The 24394-nt window shown below is 45.3% G+C and overlaps 4 protein-coding genes across 4 annotated transcripts in view; 1 reads left to right on the top strand and 3 right to left on the bottom strand.

Annotated features, from left to right (window-relative positions):
- Positions 1–4776, bottom strand: part of slc29a1a (solute carrier family 29 member 1a) — a 39315-nt gene extending 34539 nt beyond the window's left edge. Inside the window, exon 1 of the mRNA XM_084455983.1 lies at positions 4749–4776. The gene's annotated coding sequence lies outside the window, so the exon portion shown is untranslated. The remainder of the gene's footprint in view (positions 1–4748) is intronic.
- Positions 4777–12672: 7896 nt separating this feature from the next.
- Positions 12673–14412, bottom strand: LOC311329536 (F-box only protein 5-like; the record flags this gene model as incomplete). The annotated part of the gene is made up of 4 exons (XM_084461411.1): positions 12673–12933; positions 13075–13188; positions 13526–13616; positions 13757–14412. 4 exons carry the CDS (start codon positions 14410–14412, stop codon positions 12673–12675), a joined length of 1122 nt encoding a protein of 373 aa, XP_084317537.1.
- A 1611-nt stretch (positions 14413–16023) lies between these two features.
- Positions 16024–18787, bottom strand: mtrf1l (mitochondrial translational release factor 1-like; the record flags this gene model as incomplete). The annotated part of the gene is made up of 7 exons (XM_084461412.1): positions 16024–16230; positions 16487–16623; positions 16875–16992; positions 17482–17645; positions 17911–18094; positions 18233–18312; positions 18403–18787. 7 exons carry the CDS (start codon positions 18785–18787, stop codon positions 16024–16026), a joined length of 1275 nt encoding a protein of 424 aa, XP_084317538.1.
- Positions 18788–20446: 1659 nt separating this feature from the next.
- On the top strand, positions 20447–22171 carry fbxo5 (F-box protein 5; the record flags this gene model as incomplete). Its single annotated transcript, XM_084461413.1, has 4 exons — positions 20447–21087; positions 21228–21318; positions 21656–21769; positions 21911–22171. 4 exons carry the CDS (start codon positions 20447–20449, stop codon positions 22169–22171), a joined length of 1107 nt encoding a protein of 368 aa, XP_084317539.1.
- Positions 22172–24394: the final 2223 nt, after the last annotated feature.

A 24394-nucleotide genomic window follows, 5' to 3' on the forward strand; every position in this document is an offset into this window, starting at 1 on the left:
ACTGCCTGAAGGGGAGTGTAGGGCACAGTTTTCTGGAATAGAATGTGGCCTTCAGAGTGTCACAGCTGGACATAGGAAGGTGCTCTTCCAAAACAAGCTGATATGAATCACACAAGCAAAGAGGTCAACACTGTGGTTCAAACCTGGTAGATCCCACCTAATTAATATCCTACACGAGTACATATCAAGCTATAGGTGTGTAATGGGCGTGGCCCTCTAAATCTTTGCCATTAAATGAATACAAGGAAAAATATTCTAAGAAAACGATGTTTTAGAAGATAGTGTTATATAACCGTATTATGAGACTAGCTGGGCTATATTATTTCTAGATCTATCATAAGGAAAATAGCAGCTATCAATGATGAGCAGACCTTGAAACTATCCCAAGACTAGTCAGTGTGTGTATTTTCAATCTTAACTCTCAGCTCGGCTTCGTAAAGACTTAAAAAACAATGCTTATTTTCATACAGACTAACTACTAAGGTAACTAATAAGGAAGCATTCCAGCGCCTTTAAATCAAATATACTTTTAGGAATTTAATCCTGTTCTCTGAACAAATGTTCTAGAAACTCAAAGGGGATTTCACCTGAGCCTTGAATTCTTTCAGGTGATTATCTTCTCATATCCCCCTCCCTCTTTCATCTCTCCTGGCTCAAGAAGGTTTGAGAGAACCTCTCCCTATGACCTCACTAATGTGTTGAGATTCTCGGACATTAGTAGTTCAACCGACTGACCAACCGACAGATAGATGGATATCCCCCAGACCTCTGACGTCCCCAGCAGCAGTTATGATCAGCCAAGCCAGCCAACGCTGTTTTACTGACTGCCAAAGCAGCATGTTACTCTGCAAGCTATTTCCTGTTGGCTTTGAAGTCGCACCCTCTTACATTTAGATCCCTTGGCCAGAGGATCCAGCGCTGGCGAAGAGATGGATGTTTGTTTGTTTGGCAGCTGTGGGAGGCTGGGAGGGAGAGGATAACTCCCAGGGAGAGACAATACAGTGTCAACTAAAGTCAGCCTTGATAATGGTTGAGATTTTGCACCATAGTATTTTTAGGACATTTTTAATGTGTCTATAATTTCTTTATGGTTTCCTACTATATTTTATCTTCCTTTTTTCTTACCTGCCCAGGGACTACGGGCGGAAATTAGCAATCTGCTAAAACCTGGTTCAAAACATCTCTCCTTGTTTTACAAGGTTAATGTTATTTGTACACTGTCCCTGTCTGAAAAATAAAGAATTCATTCATTCATTCGTCAGTGTGCTCTCTTCCACTGTGCAAGCCACATGTCAAGGGTTACTGGGAACATGGCTGGCTACTGATGCTTGTGGATTTTAAGGGACATACAGTACCTCAAGAACACTGAGAATGTACTGCATTTCATAATGCTGTTGCACTTGGAGAGGGTTAACAGGAATAAGGCAGGATACCATGTAGGATATCCTGGTGCCTGAGTTACATGGATTTCCAAGGGAAACACTTTGGATTCTTAAAAATTGCACCTACATTCAGATTCAGTCCCAATACTGATGATCCCTAGCCCCATCCTGATCTCGCAAGCTCACGTTCTGTTTCTCTACACGGATCAGTCTAGCAACTCTCAGGAGAGATCAGTTTGTGCTTGGACAAGGTTTTGCCTGCCCAATCGGCATCCAGTTTAGGTGATGACGAAAATCATAGCAATGCCGCTGCCCTTGAGGAGGTTGGTGTTGGTGTTGCGCTTGAATCAGGACTGGTGGCCATACCTTATTGAAAGAACAGAAAATAACTTAGGCCTAATTAAAGACTTTTAGGTGCACGCACCTCAGTGTCCTTTCGAGTTTAAATAAGGGTTTGAATTTTCCCATAGGAAAATGTTTTTTCTCTTCGCCCCAACTGCGTTAGGAAGCTCTGCTGGTAACGATAGTCAATACAATGGATTCATCCAATCAACTGCTACTCAACCTGATCACATGAGCTCACATTCTGTTTCTCTCCACAGATCAGTCTGGTCACACTCCCATTCGACCTAGTTCCACCCGGCAGATATTTTCTGGACCGTTTATCTAATATTTTATATAACAACTGTACCCATTTAATCCGATGCCACGATGACTAACCCACATTTCTTTGCTCTGATTGGTTATGGGTCTATCCAACTGCATCCAGAGGAATTTTGGTCTGCGACCGTTGACAACGCTCCTTAGAAATCAAAAATAAACTCATCAGATCCAGACCCTTCACATTTTTTGCAAACTGAGTCTGGCGAAGCCAGGCTTGTTACATGGGAGAATTCTGATGGCGAGAGGTCTGATGGCAGACGCAGGCAGCCTGGCCATAAAGTGAGTCCACATGACAAATGCCTGGACCAGGAGCTTTGCTTCCTCTTTCGCAAGGAATGTGTGTTATCCTTTTAATGTGGTAGAGGATGAATCCTTTTAATGTGGTAGAGGATGAATCCTTTTAATGTGGTAGAGGGTGAATCCTTTTAATGTGGTAGAGGATGAATCTACAGGAGCAGGCATCACTGTGATATTGGCTGAATAGGACAGTTGGTTGTTTTTCCTTAGGGAAGATTGGTGCAATGTGTTAACTTATCCACTGCTGGTTGACCTTCTTCCACCCCAAGCCCATTTTGCTTTGACAAATGGACAGGTCACCTTAAGCTGGTTTCACCACATGTTCAGGGCTGCCAAGTCTCACGCATTGAGTGTGAGACACACGCATTTCAGCCTATTCTCACGCTCACACGCCACACTTCACAATTCTCACATGGAGAAATGACCAACCCCTTCATTCATTATTTTGAAATTTCTTGAAGGAACGCTATTCTCGCCTCCCAGTCGTTCTTTGTGTTCAAACTTGGCAGCCCTGCATGTTCATTTTAAGTTTTGAACCATTTAAATTAAGCAATACATCATATAAAAGAGATTACAGCAAGCACACTAATAAGACATGATAGACAACCACAACCTCTCATCTCAGACATTACTCCTGCCTATCCCCGCGGCAAAGCAATTTGCCGACCGTGTGAAAAATCTCCTGAGGTTGCAAAACATTATGGTTGTCTTTTTCCACGTAATACCATACGATCTGCAAAGTAAAGAGTTACACAACTGAGGTTGCCAGTCAGCAGTAGGCCTATTTGTCCTTTGAAGCCTAGTCGTCATCAGCCATAGTGATATCTGAAAAGAGCTAAGCAACATCTTTAAAACCGCTGATAAGCACACACACGCACACACATACACACACACACACACCCCCCCACACCCCCCCCCACACACACACACACACACACACTAAGAGGAAGAACCAGGACACATTCAACCTAAAGGTGACCTCTAGGAGGGAGTTGATGGGAAGTGTTTCCAAGATACAGTAGTGATTGGCCTGATGGGAGCTCTGTTCAGAACTCTCCCATGCTGCTCCCCTGCAGAGAAAGGTCTGTGATTATGAAATAACCCAGCCACTGTGCATAACCAACGATTGTTTACAAGATTACATCCTCTGCAGCTAACATAACATCGCTCCTTCTCACTCACCCACTCTCTCTCTCTCTCTCACACACACACACACACACACACACACACACACACACACACACACACACACACACACACACAGGCACGCACACACACACACACCCACACACACACACACACACACACCTCACTGTGTAGACTAGTGTGTCGAGTGTACAGTGAACATTGGCTATGTTGAAATTGTATCATATCAAATTTACATTTCCGTCGCTGGCAGCTAGAGAAATAGCATCCGGTTGCCAATGCCTACAGCAGCCTATTTCAAAGGCAGTCGTGATGCACTCGTGGTAGCGCAGTGCGATGGTGTGACCATTCGACCTTCAGCCAGCCTTGACCAATCTGGTGTTTTTGTTCAACTCCTTCAGAATTAAAATTATACGTAAGGTTTACACAGCCGTACAAAGGGAACCGAAGATGCAAATAATGTAACATTATGCACGTCTTTGCGAATGTCCCGTCGAATCCCTTCGTAGCAGCCAGAAGCTCAGTAGCTATAATTAGCATGCATGCAGTAATAATATAAGAAGATTTACTCACGCTTGACACTGTTGTGTGTGATGTTCTCACGTTCTCGGTAGCGCTGATGTTTCGTCAAAAGTTAAATAGGCAGTCTGTTCGTTTAGTTCCCCTTTATAATTCGTTACAGTAGCAGACTCGGTTGGCAACTCAACTCGGCTTCACTCTGGCCCGTGGTAGCGCAGGCAGTGCAGGTTCGCATCTGGATGTCCCAAATTCCAACACAAACAGGCACCGATTTTTAGACTAGAAATCCAGTATTGTTATCCCCTACTTTAGGGTACTACGAGAATTTACGTCACTGCTTCAAGAGGACGTGCTTTGGTGTGGACTGGAAAATGCTTTATGAAAAGTTGTCCACTGTCAAATACATGCATCTAGGCTACAGAATAGCCTACATGAGAAGCTGTTCAGTGTATTATTGTCTTAAAGTGAAAATATCCTTATCTACTGTGTGTTGACAGACACAACAGAGAATTCCAGTTTCAGGTTGCCCGAGGATTTATCTGTAGCCTAAAGACAGTGAGAGAGACAATAAGTCACCTCTGACTTAACCCTAACCCTACACTCCGCCTAATCCCAAACTTAAACCACGACCACAGTGGGAAGACAGAAAAGCAGACCCAAGATAAATCAGTGTCTAGAGACTTCCCCTACCCCCGCACATTGCCACTGACTTGTAAAAGTAGCTCACATGCTCAGACTCACAAAGGCCACCCAGCCATAATGATCCCCTTGAGGAGCTATTTTTGTTAGGCCTGTTTCTCTGTTTCTTCCACTCTTCTGTTCCCTACAGAGCTTGTCCAGCAGGAAACTGCACAGCACCAACTGTGTCCTCTGTGTCACATGTTGCCCTGCTTTTAATAGCGCCCCCCAGGCCTCAAACAAACGGCTGTGCGGATATCTGGGTCAGCAGGTGTGACTGACCCACTCCATACAATATTGACAAATGACAAAACACTAGCTCACACTTTGCCCCTTAACCTCTCATGCCCATGTTAATTGACTGGGCCCCACAACAATTCCGGGAACAATATAGCTAACACCACAGTGTCTCTTATGACTGATAGTCACTGGAATTACATTACATAACAGTCATTTAGCTGACGCTTTTATCCAAAGAGACTAACAATAATTGCATTTAATGTCAGCCAAAGCCAATGTACTACTACTTGCCAGAACTCACAAGTGCATCTCCTTTCTAAAACAAGTGACTAAGAGCATTATCTTATGCTGAAGTGCAAGAATAGCAATCTAAAATACAATAGGTGCTTAAGAGGGAGGATCGTTGTAGTACTTCTTGAAGAGATGCGTTTTGAGCCTGCGATGAAAGATGGACAGCAACTCTGCTGTCCTGACGTCAGAGGACAGTTCGTTCCACAACTGTGGGGCCAGGACAGAGAAGAGCTGTGATCGTGTCGATCGACCGCAGGGGGCTCAGAGTAACAGGGCAACCAGTCGTCCCGAGGTAGCAGAGCGTGGGTCGGGAGGGGGTATAGGGTTTGACCATGGCCTGGAAGTAGGAGGGGGCTGTTCCTTTCATTGCCCTGTAGGCTAGTGCCAGAGTTTTAAACTGGATGAAAGCCGCTATAGGGAGCCAGTGTAGGGAACGGAGAAGGGAAGTTGTGTGGGAGAACTTGGGGTGGTTGAACACCAGGCGAGCAGCAGCTTTCTGGACAAGTTCCAGGGGTTTAATGGCTGACGCCGGGGCCCCAGCAAGGAGGGAGTTGCAGTAGTCCAGACGGGAGATGACCAGGGCCTGGATGAGCACCTGCGCCGTTTCATCAGTGAAGAAAGGGCAAATCCTCCTGATGTTGTAGAGCATGAATCTGCAGGAGCGTGTGATAGATGTTATATGTGCGGAGAACGACAGTTGGTCATCCAGGGTCACACCCAGATTCCTTGCAGTCCGAGTTGGTGTCACCACTGTGTCTTCGATGGTGATGGCCAGGTCCCGGTGCAGGCAGCTCTCACTCCTGGGAGGAACAGCAGCTCAGTCTTGTCCACATTGAGCTTGAGGTGATGTGTTGTCATCCACTCCAAGATGTCAGCCAAACACCCAGCTATGTGTGTCGCCACTGGTGTATCAGAAGGGGTAAATGACAGGACCAGTTGGGTGTCATCGGCATAGCAGTGATAGGAGAAGCCATGCGAGCGAATGACAGAGCCCAGCGATGTACTGTAGTGTAGAGGGAAAAAAGGAGAGGACCCAGGACAGACCCTTGAGGAACCCCCATAGTCAGACTATGTGGTCGACCCTCGACCCTCTCCATGTCACCTGGTAGGAGCGGCCCATCAGGTAGGATGCAAACTGTGACGCCTTTCTCCTCGAGGGTGGAGAGGAGGATCTAGTGGTCTACTGTATCAAAAGCTGCTGACAGATCTAGGAGTATCAGGACAGAAAGAGAGTTCGCTCTCGCGGCATGGATTGACTCCGTCACTGCAAGGAGGGCAGTCTCTGTCGAGTGGCCAGCCTTGAACCCAGACTGGTGGGGGTCTAGGAGGTCATTCTGGTGGAGGTACGAAAATAGTTGGTTAAAGATTTTTTTAAATTAGTTTTTTATATCAGAGGGGTCGAGAGATGGTTTCTTCAGGAGGGGGGTGACTCTGGCAGTCTTGAAAGCGGAGGGAAAGCATCCTGATATAAGAGATGTGTTGATGAGGTTGGTTAGGAAGGGAAGGAGTTCGGGTGCAACAGACTGAAGGAGAGTGGTGGGAACAGGGTCTAGGGAGCATGTGGTGGGACAGTTCATCTGGGAATCACGTTAGTTGTTGTGTTCTAGAAGGCCTTTATCACGCCCAACAGGTGCCATTGCTTCTCCTGTTTGTCTAGACTAGCCCCCTGCATTACAGCCTAGGCTGTTTCTTTAGAGGTAGGCCTACTATGATGCAAGTCTATGGGTCCCATGTAATGTTTCCTATTAAGTTATCTAGTTATGATATATGATAATATCATATGATATATGATATTATCACCTATTCCATTCAGTGCCGCCACTTCGTGTCCCAAAAGTTTGAGATACTCCACCACTGAGTGCGATGCAAAACGACTACGATGAGACAGTTAAGCGAGTGTTTATTGCATCGAGTCGACACTTTCATGGACTCTAAATCGGAAGAACTAGGTGTACTAATGTCATTTTGACATAATTTACCAAAATAATCAATTATTTTTCAACAATGCTTTATTTACATCAAGTTGACACTTTCATCATTACATCGATAAATTATGTGATGATAAATCATGTGCGCAATACCGATGACTGTGAGAAGTGTTGTAGCCTACTTATTCCATTCAAATTGCATTAATACAAGGCTACTTGCATTAACTCGCCTTATTCACTTCAGCTGCCATATTGGTTAGTCTGACGTAATTGGGGGTGCGGATGCGGAAGTGCCCGTGGACTTCAATGTTAAAAGTTCACTGTAAAAACACCACTTCAAGAATACATGGGAGTGAATGCAGCTGACGGCTATATGGCTCATTCAGTCTGTTATTTTGACTATTTTGGTTCTTGAAGTGGTGTTTTTACAGTGAACTTTTAACATTGAAGTCAACTGGCACTTCCGCATCCGCACCACCAATTACGTCAGACTGACCAATATGGCAGCTGAAGTGAAGGCGAATAAACGATCCGGATCTCAACGTTCCCTATTGTGTGCTGCATACTAAGGGAAGTTTAAAAAAAGAGTAGGCCTACCTTTGTAAACAATGCTTGTCTGTGTGCTGCTGTGGCGTGTTTCCAGAGATTTGCAGCTGTCCTGCCTTCCTCGGGCCCAAGTGTCTGACATCAGGGACAGATACTATCTGCCCCACCATCTGCCTCTCACCTCCGGATGAACACACCCCAAAAAACATGGATGGGACCAGGCACCAGGCCTTATGCACAACTGTCACCAGCAATACAGGGCCCCAGCTTACACAGCTGATAATAGAGTGACTGCAACTGAAGTCTCGTAAACCACTAACATTTATATGAACCTATACAGAGTATAGGCCTATAATATAAAGTTGACATGCAATACGGGTATATAAACCCACACAACTTCCATGTGGCTTTCAAATTATTGCTGTAACAACATTCCAATGCCAAAACCCCTGAGAGTTGGGCTCCCAAATCCCCCACCCCGTGTAATCTATGACAGCACAGTTGCTGGCTTGACCCAATTAAAGGAAATCCCTCCAACTCTCCTGAATAATTAGCACGTAACTTTGCAGATTAACCAGGGGCAGCTTGCCCAGACAGCTACTGTGTGTAGGCTATATAGTGTGTCAAGTCCTGTTTCCAGTAGCTTTAACACTTGGCAGAAACAACTCTAGAATGCAGATGGCCAGGGGTGGAGAGGGATGCTTAAAGATGCTGATATGTCTTGTGATAACAGTCTGCTTAACTCTGTTTAACCCAAGGGGATCTCCCCAGCAGGTCTACAGGGGTGGGCAGTGGTGACTGGGGGCTGATGTTGGAATTAAGGTAGTTGGTTTAGCATTATGGCAGTCAGGGGGCATTAAGGCCAAGCCCCATAACGGGTCCGCTTGGCTGAGTCTCAAATAACTAAGTTTGTGTATGTGTACGTTTGAGAGCACCAAGACCACCACTGCTCTAAAACAAGACACCTCCTTACAGCAAAGAACCTCCTATGGTGAAATGACACCACAGGAGGTCCCTTGCTCAAAGCTTGGGATCATAAGGGGCTGTATGTCGAGATGTCTGGACACAGTAGTGGCCTTGTGGGAAAGAAAAAGAAAACTGAAGGAATTTGGCAAGGCTCTATTTTGACCTGCCTTCAACTTGGTTGTGCTCCATGATAGTGTCAATTGTTACAGTAATCTTTGAAGTTACTTAACACGAGTGGAGTGGGATATGGTTACATTAGCGCAATTTGTCAATGGAGGATAAAAAGCATGTGCAAAAAGAAGCAAGTTCGTTTAGTCTAAAGGCTTTTGCAAACTGTGTAGGGGTTTACTTAAACCACAGGAATTCAATAAAATGATCAAATACCAGCTTGAATCAACTGTTTGCATGGCATTTCTCCTCCTGAATTTATTAGAAGGCAAATTGTGTGTTCCTAACAAAGCTCATTGTAAACAATATTTTGGTTCAGCCCCATACACCTCTAAACTAACACACAAACATTTGATTCTTGTCCTATTGCTGGATGAATAACATTTCATAGAAAACATTATCTATTTATACATTTATTTTTAAATTATTATTGTAATTTCTACACAATTACAAATCGGTATCTCAAACAGTAGAGAAATCCATAAAAAGTTGTACCAAAGCAACAAGAGGACTTGAAAGGATTGGTATTATTGGTATCTCCTGCCACCTGTTGGTCAGGAGTGGTCAAAATTTCCCATATTAGGCTACACCCACATCCATGGCTACACCATAGCTCCATGATGACACACCGAAGCAACCGCACGAGTCAGATCGCCAAAGTTTGGCATCGCGAGACTAGCCAGTATTTGATTGCTTCGGTGTGTAATATGGGAAGATAATTTTTGACTCCTGACCAACAGGTGGCAGGAGATACCAATCCCTCAGACGTCATCATCCATGTCCTCTTGTTGCTTTGGTACGACTTGGTTTACTCTACTGTTATTTAATTAATAATATTTGCATGACACTAACAACAATAATAATAATAATAATAATAATAATGACAATAATAATAATAGCCTAATAGTAACGTTTTCTATTAAATGTTATTCATCCAACAATAGGGCGAGAGTCAAATGTTTGTGAGTTGGTTTTGTGTAGACCTAATGTTTTATGGGGCTGAACCAAAATATTGTTTGCCATGAGCTTTGTTAGGAACACACAGCTTGACTTCCAATGGACAAATGGCAAGCAAACAGTTGATTTAAATTTATGTTTGATAACTTTACTGAATTCCTTTGGTAATTCTATGTATCTAAGTACTACAATAATCCCTACACAGTTTTCAATAGCCTTTAGCCTATACTAACTTGCTTCTTTTTACACATGCTTTTTATCCTCCATTGAAAAATTGCGCTAATCGTTGCCATATCCCACTCCACTTCAAGAATTACAGTAACAATTGCCACTGCCATGGAGCACAAGCAAGTTCAAGGCAGGCCAAAATAGAGCCTTGCCAAATTCCTTCAGTTTTCTTTTTCTGGCCACTACTGAGTCTAGACATCTCTACATACAGCCCCTTATGACCCCAAGCTTTGAACAAGGATACTCCTGTGGTATAATTATACATCACTAGAAAAAAGCATCCTTCGGGCGTGTCCATCTTTTCTCCCTAACTCATCCCTGAGCTGTTCCCTGATCTTCCCTGTCTTTTACTCATCCCTACCCATCAACCCCCATCATCCCCACAGCCTCACCTGACCATCCTTCCTTTACTCATCCCTCCCCTCAGCCTCACCTGACCATCCCTCCTTTACTCATCCCTCCCCATCATCCCCCCCTGACCATCCTTCCTTTACTCATCCCTCCACTCAGCCTCACCTGACCATCCTTCCTTTACTCATCCCTCCCCATCATCCCTCCCCACAGCCTCACCTGACCATCCTTCCTTTACTCATCCCTCCCCATCATCCCCCCTGACCATCCTTCCTTTACTCATCCCTCCCCTCAGACTCACCTGACCATCCTTCCTTTACTCATCCCTCCCCTCAGCCTCACCTGACCATCCTTCCTTTACTCATCCCTCCCCATCATCCCTCCCCACAGCCTCACCTGACCATCCTTCCTTTACTCATCCCTCCCATCATCCCCCCCTGACCATCCTTCCTTTACTCATCCCTCCCCTCAGCCTCACCTGACCATCCTTCCTTTACTCATCCCTTCCATCATCCCCCCCTGACCATCCTTCATTTACTCATCCCTCCCCTCAGCCTCACCTGACCATCCTTCCTTTACTCATCCCTCCCCATCATCCCCCCCTGACCATCCTTCCTTTACTCATCCCTCCCCATCATCCCCCCCTGACCATCCTTCCTTTACTCATCCCTCCCCATCATCCCCCCCTGACCATCCCTCCTTTACTCATCCCTCCCCTCAGCCTCACCTGACCATCCTTCCTTTACTCATCCCTCCCATCATCCCCCCCCTGACCATCCTTCCTTTACTCATCCCTCCCCTCAGACTCACCTGACCATCCTTCCTTTACTCATCCCTCTCCATCATCCCTCTCCACAGCCTCACCTGACAATCCTTCCTAAGAACCATAATCAGATCTGAAAACTTTTGCCAGGCATATTTGTAACAATGGCGTCGACAACAAATAAAGCACAACAGACACACAATCTTATCCAACAGCAGCATGAATTAATAATTTACATTATGCTATCTGAGACTAATCAGGGATTATATAATATAATGGTTAAATAAAAAGGTTCAATAAAAAAAATAAAAAAAATGATCCACATTGGATAGAACAGGACGCAGGATTATTGCAGCTCCTTATAGACAATGTTCTCTGTTATTCTCTCACCATCACCTTACTTTCATGCTGTTGGCTCATCTACAACATGAGCATGTCTTAATTATTCAGTTCTGACCCAGAGGTGTCTCATTTTGGAGCAGTAGTGGTGATCTTAGCATGGTCCTCTCAAACTTCTCTATTTGAGACCCAGCCAGGCATACCCGTTATGGGGCTTGGCCTTAATGCCCCGACTGCCATAATGCTAAACCAACTACCTTAATTCCAACATCAGCCCACAGTCACCACTGCCCACCCCTGTAGACATGCTGGGGAGATCCCCTTGGGTTAAGCAGAGTTAAGCAGACTGATCAAAAGACAGATCAGTATCTTTAAGCATCCCTCTCCACCCCTGGCCATCTGCATTCTAGAGTTGTTTCTGCCAAGTGTTAAAGCTACTGGAAACAGGACTTGACACACTATATAGCCTACACACAGTAGCTGTCTGGGCAAGCTGCCCCTGGTTAATCTGCAAAGTTATGTGCTAATTATTCAAGAGAGTTGGAGGGATTTCTTTTAATTTGGTCAGGCCAGCAACTGTGCTGTCGTAGATTCTGTTATCGTGCTTTGTTTTACTTGAGCTACATACAATAAAACGTAAAGCCATTAAATGTTTTTGAAAAGTTTATTTTCAACAGAAATAAATTGGTGTTCGAAACTACCAAATTTTACGACAGTATAAAATACGTTTAAAAGTTTGAGATTTATTAAAACAGTATAAAACACTTTTATTAAAACAGTATAAAATACTTTAAAAAGTCGACACATTTCAAGACTTAACATTACATTTCATAAGAAATGTAGCCTAAAATTCTGTTAAAACATCAGTTTATCAGTACCTGACCAGATCTTTTCTCCTAGTACGATGTCACTTTTTACCACAAAATGGTAGCCAATTGGCATCAGCAACACCCGATTGAATCAGAATACAGCATATTGCACAATATAGTGCACTCCCAGAGATTCATTTGGTTTAGGGAGCACTGATTAAGCTAAAGGGTCCTTGAATAAAACTCCAATAACCTTTTGCTTTTGCTCTTACTCTCATTGAGAGGGTATTAAAAAGGTGTGTGGCATGTTCAGCCTTGTGGTCAGGGATAGGGCTTCTCCCCGTGGCAAGTGCTGCTGTCCCCCCCCCCCCCCCACACACACACACACACACAGCATTGGTTCACAGCCGTCTCACGTTCCTCTTGCTGCGGGCACTGCCAACCAGGATGGGTCTGTCCTTGGAGGTGCTGGTGGGCACCCGGGCCTGGGCAGTGTGGCAGGGCGCGGAGCCGTGGAAGGGACTCCGGCACCTGGTACAGAAGTCAAAGGCGCAGCTTTGCCGGGTGCAGGTGGCGCGGAGGGCGGGGGCGTGGTGCCTGGCGGGGGAGCCACACTGCTCACAGCGTCTCAGAGACTCGTCCTGCTTCAGAGAGCTGGCCGCCTGGAGGACAAGAACACCACCACAACTTCATTTTATGAGGCCCCACCCTCACCTTCCAGTATCTGAACTCAGAACCCAGCAAGGTGCATTTGAAGCGCTTTACAGCAGCATGCGGTGTCATCTACACATGGCAGCTCTCACCTCCTGATATTCCCTGAAACGGGTGGGCTGTGAGTTGGGGGCTCTCTGAGGGCAGAGTCGCTGGGGCAGATTCCTCTTGGAGGACGACCTCTGGGCAGGGGTGGAGGCTACTGTCTGCATGCAGGACAACACCACCCTAGACAGGGCAGCGCTGCGCGTCAGATCTGCCATATTCTCTTTTTCTTGAGATGTCCTTGAATCCTGCATCTAAACAAAGGCAAAGCACGATTTAACATACAATAAGACTGCAGTTGATAAACCATACGGTTAATGTCCCGTTTGACATTTCAGTAGTGTGATAGTGACAAAGCAGAGGGTAGACTGCTCTGTATTCTATGCTCAATAGAGAGCTAGACCGTCTTTGTGTATTGTTGTTATTGTTAAAAATGTAACACCTAATATAGTGAGTTGAAGGACTGAAACCAGTATGTGTGTGTCTGTCAGTTCTTACCCTGAGTCTCTGCTCTGCCTGTTGGCATCTGTGGAGCGCAGACTTGTCCTGGCTGATGATTGTCCTCCAGGTCCGGCTCACTCTCCTACAGCTACGAAGAGTTCAAACAAAGTCAAAACACAAGTGAGTGACTTGCCGATAAGCAGCCCAGCCATTGTTGTGAAACAGTGCTAGCCTTCGTCATCGTGTCTGGGGGAACTGGCCAAGGCTACACTAACCCATCATACTCACATGATCAGGTCCATCTCTCCGAGCAGGCCCAGGATCACAGTGAGGATGTGTCTCATGTCCCTCTCCAGCAGGGCTGCCAACACATCCACACACTCCCGTCCCATCTGTCCACCAATCACCCTGTCCAGGCTGTGATCCTTGGCCAGCTTGCTGATGACAGTCCAGTCATAGCTCTGGGTCCTCTTGAAGTTCTCAGTGAGCTCATGGCAAACGGCACGCTGGAATTTCAGTATAGGCAGGATGGAATCACTGTGTTTACTGGATGAGGGGGTTGATACTGTGTAGCTCTCCCTCTCATATTGCCCAGGGGGCTTCACTAGCAATAGCTGCTCTTCTGAATCGTGGTCCTCATCTTCCTTCTCTGTGTAGCTGTTCTGTAAGGACTGGTAACCACTGTCCTCCAATCCATAACAGTTTAGTGACACTTCCCCCAGTGCATTGTCATGTTCTTTGTTCTCTTTGTTGTGGACACCTCTGGTGTTGTCATTGAGAGGGAGTTTGGTGGTAGCCAGACGAGGAGATAACTGAGGCTTGACCATGAAGCGTACGCAGCCCTTCAGTGGGGAGGTTTTTAGGCTTGGCATCACAAACTCGGCAGCAGCTTTCTCCGTGTTGCATGGAGCCCGGGGTTCCTCGTAGCCAGCAGGACACTTCATTTTGAGTCAACGAGGTTAGCTTGCAAACTACCCTGGGTATTATCTCTATATTAAAGAAAATAAATATAGCAGCATTAGTAACTTAAATTGCATTGCATGTTAATGGAGCATTGCATGTTAATGGACCAAAAGTCGACATATGTGTTTGGGTTGATCTCTGGTCTGCTTTCAAACTGCTTCCCACCATTTTATCTGCTACAGCTGAGATGGCGTGGCAAGTTTGATGCTAGCTAGGCGGCTATCTTGCTAACTACGGATTAAGCGAAATGGCTGGCAAAATAGGTAAAGTTAGCTACCTAGCTATCTTGTTAACGTTAGTTGGTTCAAATATGCATGAAAATATGCATGTCACCTGTTGTTAGAGGTGCGTATGCCGGGCACACTACAGGATAATCTGGGCCTATTTAATTATTACGCATGTCCAATTCCCTCCTCCCAGAATCGAGGTATAACTTTGGGCTAGACGGCTGATCGGCCCCGAGTTTCAGCTCCGATTCTCTTGTAGTCATTATGTCTGTGGTCTCCCACGGTTTATAAAATCGGTTAAGATTTGAAAATCCTCTAGTCTGCGCCCGGCACTAACTTCCAACGTGGAAGTGTCAATCTAACATTAACCCGCTATGTAAAATATTTCTGCTAGATCAATCACATGAAAATAGTTTAACGTTACAGCTATTGCTCACATGTTTATTTGTTTAACATGTTGACTTTCTGGTTAAAAGTAAAAGCTAGTGTGTGTTCGGGTAACAATGGTATCTAACGTTAACGTTACCAGTCTAGTCAGGCTAAGGTTAGCGAGCCTAAAAAGGCTGTAAATTAACGTTCTGCTAGAGCATCATGTTAACTTGCGTGACTGTTGTCGAGATTAGCTATGTATTTCACTTGCTTTGTTTACTATCTCTGCTGTGAAAAACATGTAAAACATGAACATTTTACATACCTTGCGATTTCACAATGACATGAGCACTCTTCTTGTACGTCTCCTTCCCTAATTCAAGTCACATTAGCTGCTGAGCAGGGACATAAATGCGCCTGTTTCCTGCACGTTTGAAATTCGCGTACAAAGGCGCAAGCCAATGAAAGCAAAAGCGGGACAATTACATTTAAAGTCTCAACCAATGAGAGACAAGACCACGTGTTACACCTTGTGTATGATCCCGCTGCTTTTTCCCACCAAAATAGTCTCGCGATGCCAGTGTTTAGCGACTGATTCGTGAGTCTACACCAAAAACAAAATATATGAACACCCTCAACAACGTCTAGACATAATATAATAGTTCTGTAGTAGCTTCAAGTAGTATTCTAGTACATAAACAACTTTCATAATGAATGAAATACTGAAAACTATGTATATATAACCAATATAGGCCTATTGAGTTTTGTGCAATCTACAATAAAAGCACAAGGGTACTGTCATTATAAAAATAAAACAGTAGGGTAAACCTATTGATAGAAACAGTTGTCTTTGAGAGTATCCTATCCTCAAAGCACCATGAAGACAGGTTATTCACACCCTGGTGGAATGTGTGAATGGGGGCACTTCCCTGAAACCAGAGTGGGAGGGAGACTGACACTCCATGGCTTTATTGTGTAAATTCATGCTACACATTATCAATCTGAGTCGTTCTCTCCCAGGATGTCCATGAGAGTCTCCTGATAGAAGAGCTCCTGCAAGGCAGAGTTCATGTCCTCCAGTAGATCCTCCCCTATAAGAAACCCTCTGACGTCATGGACTGTCTTCCCTATCCGGTGGTCTGTTATTCTGTCCTGGGGGAAGTTGTAGGTCCGAATCTTCTCAGATCTTCCTTTGCTGCCAATCTAGAGAAATAGAATTTGAAGATTTGAAGGTTACACAGGCGTCTCAAATCCCCACCCTTTTCCGAGTCCTCTCTTCTCCACACGTCAGGCGTAAGCATCCATTCTTGGAATTCATGCCCATTGCATCCTTCAAAAACTTTTTAGGTTGTTTAAATACAATAGTGGACCTTTACAGTCACAAACATTGAGTCTGAACTCGTTTTCCACAGCAAGATTCTTGCACAGCACAATGCATAGCCAGAGAGATATTCTCTACCTGGATTTTACGTGCAGTGTATCGTTTGCTGGTCTCCTCCTCCAGCCTCATGCTGTAAAGCTTGGCCCGAAGCACCTTCATGGCCTTTTCCTTGTTCTTCAGCTGGGACCGCTCCTGTTGGCACTCTGACACCACGCCTAGGAAACACAGACAGACAGAAAGACACCTCTGTAAAGATACACTTACAGTAAGATACAGTGAAGAAAAAAAATCCTTTATTTAAAGCTGCCAGGCTGAGTGATAATCAACACCAAGGCATGTTTGTTGCTACAGGTCCATTTAGGCCATGTATTGAACACCTGTCCTGGTACACATTCTACAGGTTCTGGTCCTTAGCTACAGAACATGATCTGTACAATGGAGTGGCCTATGTGAATTGTCAGCTTACCTGTGGGGAGATGGACGATTCTCACAGCACTGTCTGTGGTGTTGACATGCTGCCCACCAGCTCCGCTCGCCCTTTTGGTCTCAATCCTTAGGTCTTTGGCACTGATGGTGAATGAGATCTGAGGAGGACAGTAAATATACTACACTTATCAAAAAACACTATAATAATGTGCCACTTTAGGACACCATCTTACTAATCACCTTCAGTCCTCCCTTACAAATATGTAAAGTTAAAAAAGGCTTTTGATCCGATGTTGAGTGCTGATGTCCAATGTATCAGTGTGTAGCGGTACAGTAGTACTCTGGCTCTGCGTTGTGTCGTTTCGGTTCAACCCAAGGCAGGATTTGAAACCATGCTTCAACAAGCTCTCTCGCTTGTGAGTCGGACACGCTAACCGTTGCGCCAAAAGGGATGTCCCTCTTGGATGGACTGTTAGCGCTCCTTTAAAGAGTGACTTTAACCAACCACTCGCTACCACTACCTGGGATGCAATGGAGGTAGTTCAGTTTAGTACTTAAGACTTAAGCCCGGCATTCTAACCCAGCATTGGAGGCACCCTGGGACAACCAGATTCAAGCCCTGGCAGTAGCACCAGTGACAGTCACACCTCAGTGGGCTGGGGCAGCACAGCCACAGTCATGGTGCTGGTGTGCATGCGGCCCTGTTTCTCAGTCTTGGGGACCCTCTGGACACGATGCACTCCCGCCTCAAATTTCATCCTCTTATAGCTCCGGGGACCACTGATGCTGGCCGATGCATTACGTAGCCCACCTGCAGGCATAGAGACCCAAAATAGGCACATTAGGCATCGCAATAAAGAGAGACTCATCATTCACTACACACTGAAAGTTCTCCAAGGCACAGGACCAATCCTAATAATAACTACTCCCCTCCCCTCCGGCAGTACCCTCCCCAAATCCTTAGGCCTTGGTCCACCTTCAACAACAGATATGGTCTGTTAAGAACCCACAATGTTCCTGACAGCAAGGCCTGACCAGGACCAACACTGTTGTACTGATCAAGGAATCCCACTCACCCATCTCACTTTTCATGAACTCCAGGATGTCAAAGCCCCACCCCTGGTGCTGGGCGAAGCTCTGGTACATATCAAAAACCTCGGCGGTGAACAGCATGGCCTCCTGACCCCCGACCCCAGCCGTGACCTCCAGGACCAGGTCACTCAGGTCCGCCTCCTCTTCGGGGATCAACAGGCCCAGGATCTGAGGGTAAAGGAGAGCAGAGCAGAATAAGAAGACTCACTCTGTATTCTGAGCTGAATAGTGGGGTCATTTTAAAACGCTGATGTGTGTGTATGTGATGCATTTGAATGGAGAGAGACACTGTCAGGTACCCTGTACCTTTTGTCTAAGTTCCTGAATGCCTGTCATACAGGCCTCTCTCTCCATGTCTGCCAGTTCACGCATGTCTGGGTCTTCATCTGCAAAGACAAGACGCAGATCATGTGAAGTGGTTTGTAACTGTTTAAAGACAATGTGAGAGGAAAATGATTTCCCTTAATGAACAATACCTTTGAGTAATGTTTCAGTCTCAGCAAACTCCTGCTGTTTTGTCTCCAGCTCCCCGATACACAGGATCAGTGGGGATAGCATAGACACCCTGGTTCTCTTCGCTCTCAGCTCCTCCTCGCAGTCCTGCAGCCCCTCTGTTAAGTTGACAGCCGCTAGGAGCTCGCTGTACTCCGCCTCCATCTTCTTCAGGTGGTCCTGCAGAGACTTCTTGGCAAAGATGTCGCCCACCGTCAGTAGTTTTGTCACCATCAATGGCTGCGTTGAATGCAATGTCCTCTTGTAGCAATTTGTAAGTAACGAATTGGTAAGTCCATTGTGCAGTGAAGCTCGGTATCCTCTTTTATACAATAACGTTGCGGGAGACCACATCTGATGCCGGGACATCGAGGCCAGAACATGCACCTTCCAAAAGGACATGTGGACAGCTCGACCACAAGACATTGTCAGTAAAGTTTTCAACGAAAGGCTCAGAGTGGCTTAAAGTTACTATACAGCCATACTGCAGGCTAGCTAGTCGCAATACAATTCAGTCAGCACACTGGGAAATTGCACTGGTATAATCCTCACGCATCCTTAGCGCGTGTCTTTGTATTTACAATACCAGAGACGACACATTCAACACAATTACTTTGAATCCGTTACTTTGAAATAATCACACAATCTTTCAGAAGGTTCTGTATGAGTGGGCATGGGCGCTGCCATGTTTATTCTGTGCACATGCGCAGTATTGCCATAAATATTACAGTACCGTAAATAAAGAAATAGCCTCCGTGTCGTTTGAGAAATTAGGAATATGTTGAATGCTGCATGCCTGCATCGCTGAAGAAGTCTTACAATATCCTTAGTCATTCATCTATCAATACAGAAACACATTGTTGCCAGCCAGTAGATAGTCGAGAAACCAAATACTGCCTAGTTTCGCGATGACAGACTTGTGAGGGTCTCTGCGAGTCTGCAGATAGGTGCTATTGGTCTAATCCAATCCTAATGCAACTCTTTTCTATTTCTTAGGCTACTCAAACCTCAATATCAGTGGTTTCAACTGTCTTCCCTCTAGAATGTATCCACTTCTCGCGTACAGTTTTCAATATTTCATTGGTTATGAAAGTTCTTAATTTACTGTTTTGCTAGAATACTACTGAATGCCGTTACAGTATTGGGTGTTGATGGTGATCATATGATTTGCTTCGGTGGGAAAAAGCAGCGGGATCATACGCTCAGCGCAACACGTGGTCTTGTCTCCCATTGGTTGAGGCTTTAAAGGTATTTGTCCCGCTTTGCTTTCATTGGTTTGCGCCTTTATACACGAATTTCAAATGTGCAGAAAACAGGCGCATTTCTTTCCCTGCTCATTCAATAGCTAAGGTTACTTGTATTACGGAAGAAGACATTGACTAGGGGATTGCTATTGTCATTTTGTCGCAAGGTATGTTATATTGTCATGTAATTTAGCAAATAAGCAAAGCCGTATTGATTCTAGCAAAACGCTATTTGCAGCTAGTATTAACGTTAGAAACATCAGAAACTCAGCATGTTAACTTCAACATAAGCATGTTCTCATAAGTTATACCTGTAAAGTAACTTTAAACGCATGTGGTTGATCTAGGTGAAAGGTCTAACGTTAGCCAAACTATTGTACGTAGCGGGTTAACGTTAGCTTACGCTTCCACGCTTGAAATTAGCGAACGCGCCTCAAATTACACTTAATGACGCTATTTTCATGCATATTTGATCCAACTAACTAGGTAGATAACGTTATCTATTTTGCCAGCCATCCCGCTTAATCCGTAGTTAGCAAGATAGCCGCCTAGCTAGCATCAAACTTGCCACGCCATCTCAGCTGTAGCAGATAAAATGGTGGGAAGCAGTTTGAAAGCAGACCAGAGATCAACCCAAACACAGATATGTCGACTTTTGGTCCATTAACATGCAATGCTCCATTAACATGCAATGCAATTTAAGTTACTAATGCTGCTATATTTATTTTCTTTCATATAGAGATAGTACCCAGGGTAGTTTGCAAGCTAACCTCGTTGACTCAAAATGAAGTGTCCTGCTGGCTACGAGGAACCCCGGGCTCCATGCAACACGGAGAAAGCTGCTGCCGAGTTTGTGATGCCAAGCCTAAAAACCTCCCCACTGAAGGGCTGCGTACGCTTCATGGTCAAGCCTCAGTTATCTCCTCGTCTGGCTACCACCAAACCCCCTCTCAATGACAACACCAGAAGTGTCCACAACAAAGAGAACAAAGAACATGACAAAGCACTGGAGGAGGTGTCACTAAACTGTGATGGATTGGAGGACAGTGGTTACCAGTCCTTACAGAACAGCTACACAGAGAAGGAAGATGAGGACCATGATTTGCTAGTGAAGCCCCCTGGGCAATATGAGAGGGAGAGCTACACAGTATCAACCCCCTCATCCAGTAAACACAGTGATTCCATCCTGCCTATACTGAAATTCCAGCGTGCCGTTTGCCATGAGCTCACTGAGAACTTCAAGAGGACCCAGAGCTATGACTGGACTGTCATCAGCAAGCTGGCCAAGGATCACAGCCTGGACAGGGTGATTGGTGGACAGATGGGACGGGAGTGTGTGGATGTGTTGGCATCCCTGCTGGAGAGGGACATGAGACACATCCTCACTGTGATCCTGGGCCTGCTCGGAGAGATGGACCTGATCATGTGAGTATGATGGGTTAGTGTAGCCTTGGCCAGTTCCCCCAGACACGATGACGAAGGCTAGCACTGTTTCACAACAATGGCTGGGCTGCTTATCGGCAAGTCACTCACTTGTGTTTTGACTTTGTTTGAACTCTTCGTAGCTGTAGGAGAGTGAGCCGGACCTGGAGGACAATCATCAGCCAGGACAAGTCTGCGCTCCACAGATGCCAACAGGCAGAGCAGAGACTCAGGGTAAGAACTGACAGACACACACATACTGGTTTCAGTCCTTCAACTCACTATATTAGGTGTTACATTTTTAACAATAACAACAATACACAAAGACGGTCTAGCTCTCTATTGAGCATAGAATACAGAGCAGTCTACCATCTGCTTTGTCACTATCACACTACTGAAATGTCAAACGGGACATTAACCGTATGGTTTATCAACTGCAGTCTTATTGTATGTTAAATCGTGCTTTGCCTTTGTTTAGATGCAGGACTCAAGGACATCTCAAGAAAAGGAGAATATGGCAGGTCTGACGCGCAGCGCTGCCCTGTCTAGGGTGGTGTTGTCCTGCATGCAGACAGTAGCCTCCACCCCTGCCCAGAGGTCGTCCTCCAAGAGGAATCTGCCCCAGCGACTCTGCCCTCAGAGAACCCCCAACTCACAGCCCACCCGTTTCAGGGAATATCAGGAGGTGAGAGCTGCCATGTGTAGATGACACCGCATGCTGCTGTAAAGCGCTTCAAATGCACCTTGCTGTGTTCTGAGTTCAGATACTGGAGGGTGAGGGTGGGGCCTCATGAAATGAAGTTGTGGTGGTGTTCTTGTCCTCTAGGCGGCCAGCTCTCTGAAGCAGGACGAGTCTCTGAGACGCTGTGAGCAGTGTGGCTCCCCCGCCAGGCACCACGCCCCCGCCCTCCGCGCCACCTGCACCCGGCAAAGCTGCGCCTTTGACTTCTGTACCAGGTGCCGGAGTCCCTTCCACGGCTCCGCGCCCTGCCACACTGCCCAGGCCCACGTGCCCACCAGCACCTCCAAGGACAGACCCATCCTGGTTGGCAGTGCCCGCAGCAAGAGGAACGTGAGACGGCTGTGAACCAATGCTGTGTGTGTGTGTGTGTGTGTGGGGGGGGGGGGACAGCAGCACTTGCCACGGGGAGAAGCCCTATCCCTGACCACAAGGCTGAACATGCCACACACCTTTTTAATACACTCTCAATGAGAGTAAGGTTTATTTATTGGTGATTTGAGGGATTTTAAAAATCTCATACAAGACATTGTAACATTGTAAATGTTTGAGATGCTATGTTTTACTCCAGATTGAAAAGCTGCGTTTGTACTGTTATGTATTGTTGACTGTTGTTATATCGCTGTAACTATTGTATAGCGCTCCTGCTCTAGACTCACTAGTCAGTCTTTAAACGCTGCACTCAGCTGGCGGTGTCAGACAGGCGGATATCTCGTCTAAGTCTGGCATCGTGAGACTACTACTACCCTGGTCAGGTCTCTCAAAAGAGATTTTAATCTCATTGAGTTTCCTGGATTGAATGAATGTTGAATTAATTCTTTTTTTAATCTTTCAGCTTTCAAACTTTTATTTTATACTTAAATTAAAATGCAAACAAAAAAATCCCCAAAACATGGCTTATCGTTTTATTGTATGTAGCCCAAATAACACACCTTAACAGAAGACGCTGTACTCCTTTTCCTCCACTAGGAGGTGTCATATAATCAGCTCATATTACTGTCACTAAATGCATACCTGCATGTTACCTATTCTCCTTCCTACTGTTTCTCCCTCACTCCGTTTATTCCCTCTGTTTCCAAACATGTTTTGTTTATGCAGCTGTAACACTCCCACCAGTGAAAGGAGGCAGATCTTGACTGATGTAGGCTGAACGAATTGGATGGAGACTAGGCTACACACAACGGGCAAGGGCCATTATTTACACATTTAGTCTACCAATGAATCACAACCATCGCAAGGTAGCCTAATGATTTCATTTAATTAGGATCAACATCGTATCCAGAGCCAGCTTAGTACAGCACTAGCCTAATTGCTTCGGAATGTTTTATTATTTTAGAGTTCTTTCACTGATGGACTACGTAAACTACGCTAACTACATCACTGCATGCTGCAGATCTCTCTGTGGGTCTGGGACACTTCATGCAAAAATCTGGTGTTCAAATCCTGGCAATTCATTGGTCGCGGCGACAGCAATCAGTAACGACTTTCGCAATCAGGCGTTCCCCAAACATAGATATGCCCCGCCCATGTAACCTGGGCTAGCATCTCTCATTTGCTGCTACGACCTGTCAATCTTTCAATTTTGACCCGTCGATACGCCCTCAGAACACCAGCTTGGGCGGCGAAGTGGCACAGATGCGGAGCGCGTAATATTTGAGTCTGGAGAGAGAGCTCTCTCTCACTTGAGGTCCTGGGAGATGACGGTGCCCAGGAAGGGGGAGTCCACAGCGACTGTAATATAATGTAATGTAACCCTGATGTGTATACAACAATAGACCGGGTGCAGGGACTAGACAGGACAGTGCAAAACAGGGAGCATCAACTCGGAAAGGCAGCCATCTTGGAACATGAAGATGGTCCTGACATAGATTAGTCCTGACTTAGACAGACATTTCCATCATGACGCACATCATATGCAACTTTGTAGTTTAGTGAGTAAGTGTGGTGAGTGAGAGTGGTGGGTTTGTTTTCTTTGTGATCCTTTCAACATGACATATTTGTACTTATATTTTTTGAATAGATTAGAAATAGGCTAGATCTTAGGCAGAGGTTGGCTTGTTGACACCAATGCGCACGCGCACACACTCACACATACAGAAATGCACTTGCACACCCATGCACATGTAACCGTTCTACTCTTGTCTGCATGGTAAGGTGGTAACAGCATGGTAACACTCTGGACCTAGTAATAACAACAGGGCTAAACATTGATAATGTATCAGTGCTCAAATTACAAATTAATTAATTAATTAATAATTAAACTAGAAAGTACATTTCCTGGAGAAAATGTGAGGTGGGCTAGCTGAAGACCGTGTGTCTCTAGGGTGGGCTAAATGGTAGGCTAAAACAGGAAAAGAGAAATTAGTAAACACATATTACTGTGGCGAATCCCAAACCAATTAGCCTACATCCTCAAATCTGATTCATGCAATTGAAATAAACATTCATGTTCTAGCCTACAGTCGCAATTCAAAGGTGACTATTTTTGTGGCTGTGCAATTACATAGGCCTAGCGCATGGAATCATGACAGCCTATCACACATTTAATCATACAGATGAGAAATGAGACAA

Source organism: Borostomias antarcticus (genome assembly GCF_949987555.1).
Source record: "Borostomias antarcticus genome assembly, chromosome: 2".
Taxonomy (NCBI): domain Eukaryota; kingdom Metazoa; phylum Chordata; class Actinopteri; order Stomiiformes; family Stomiidae; genus Borostomias; species Borostomias antarcticus.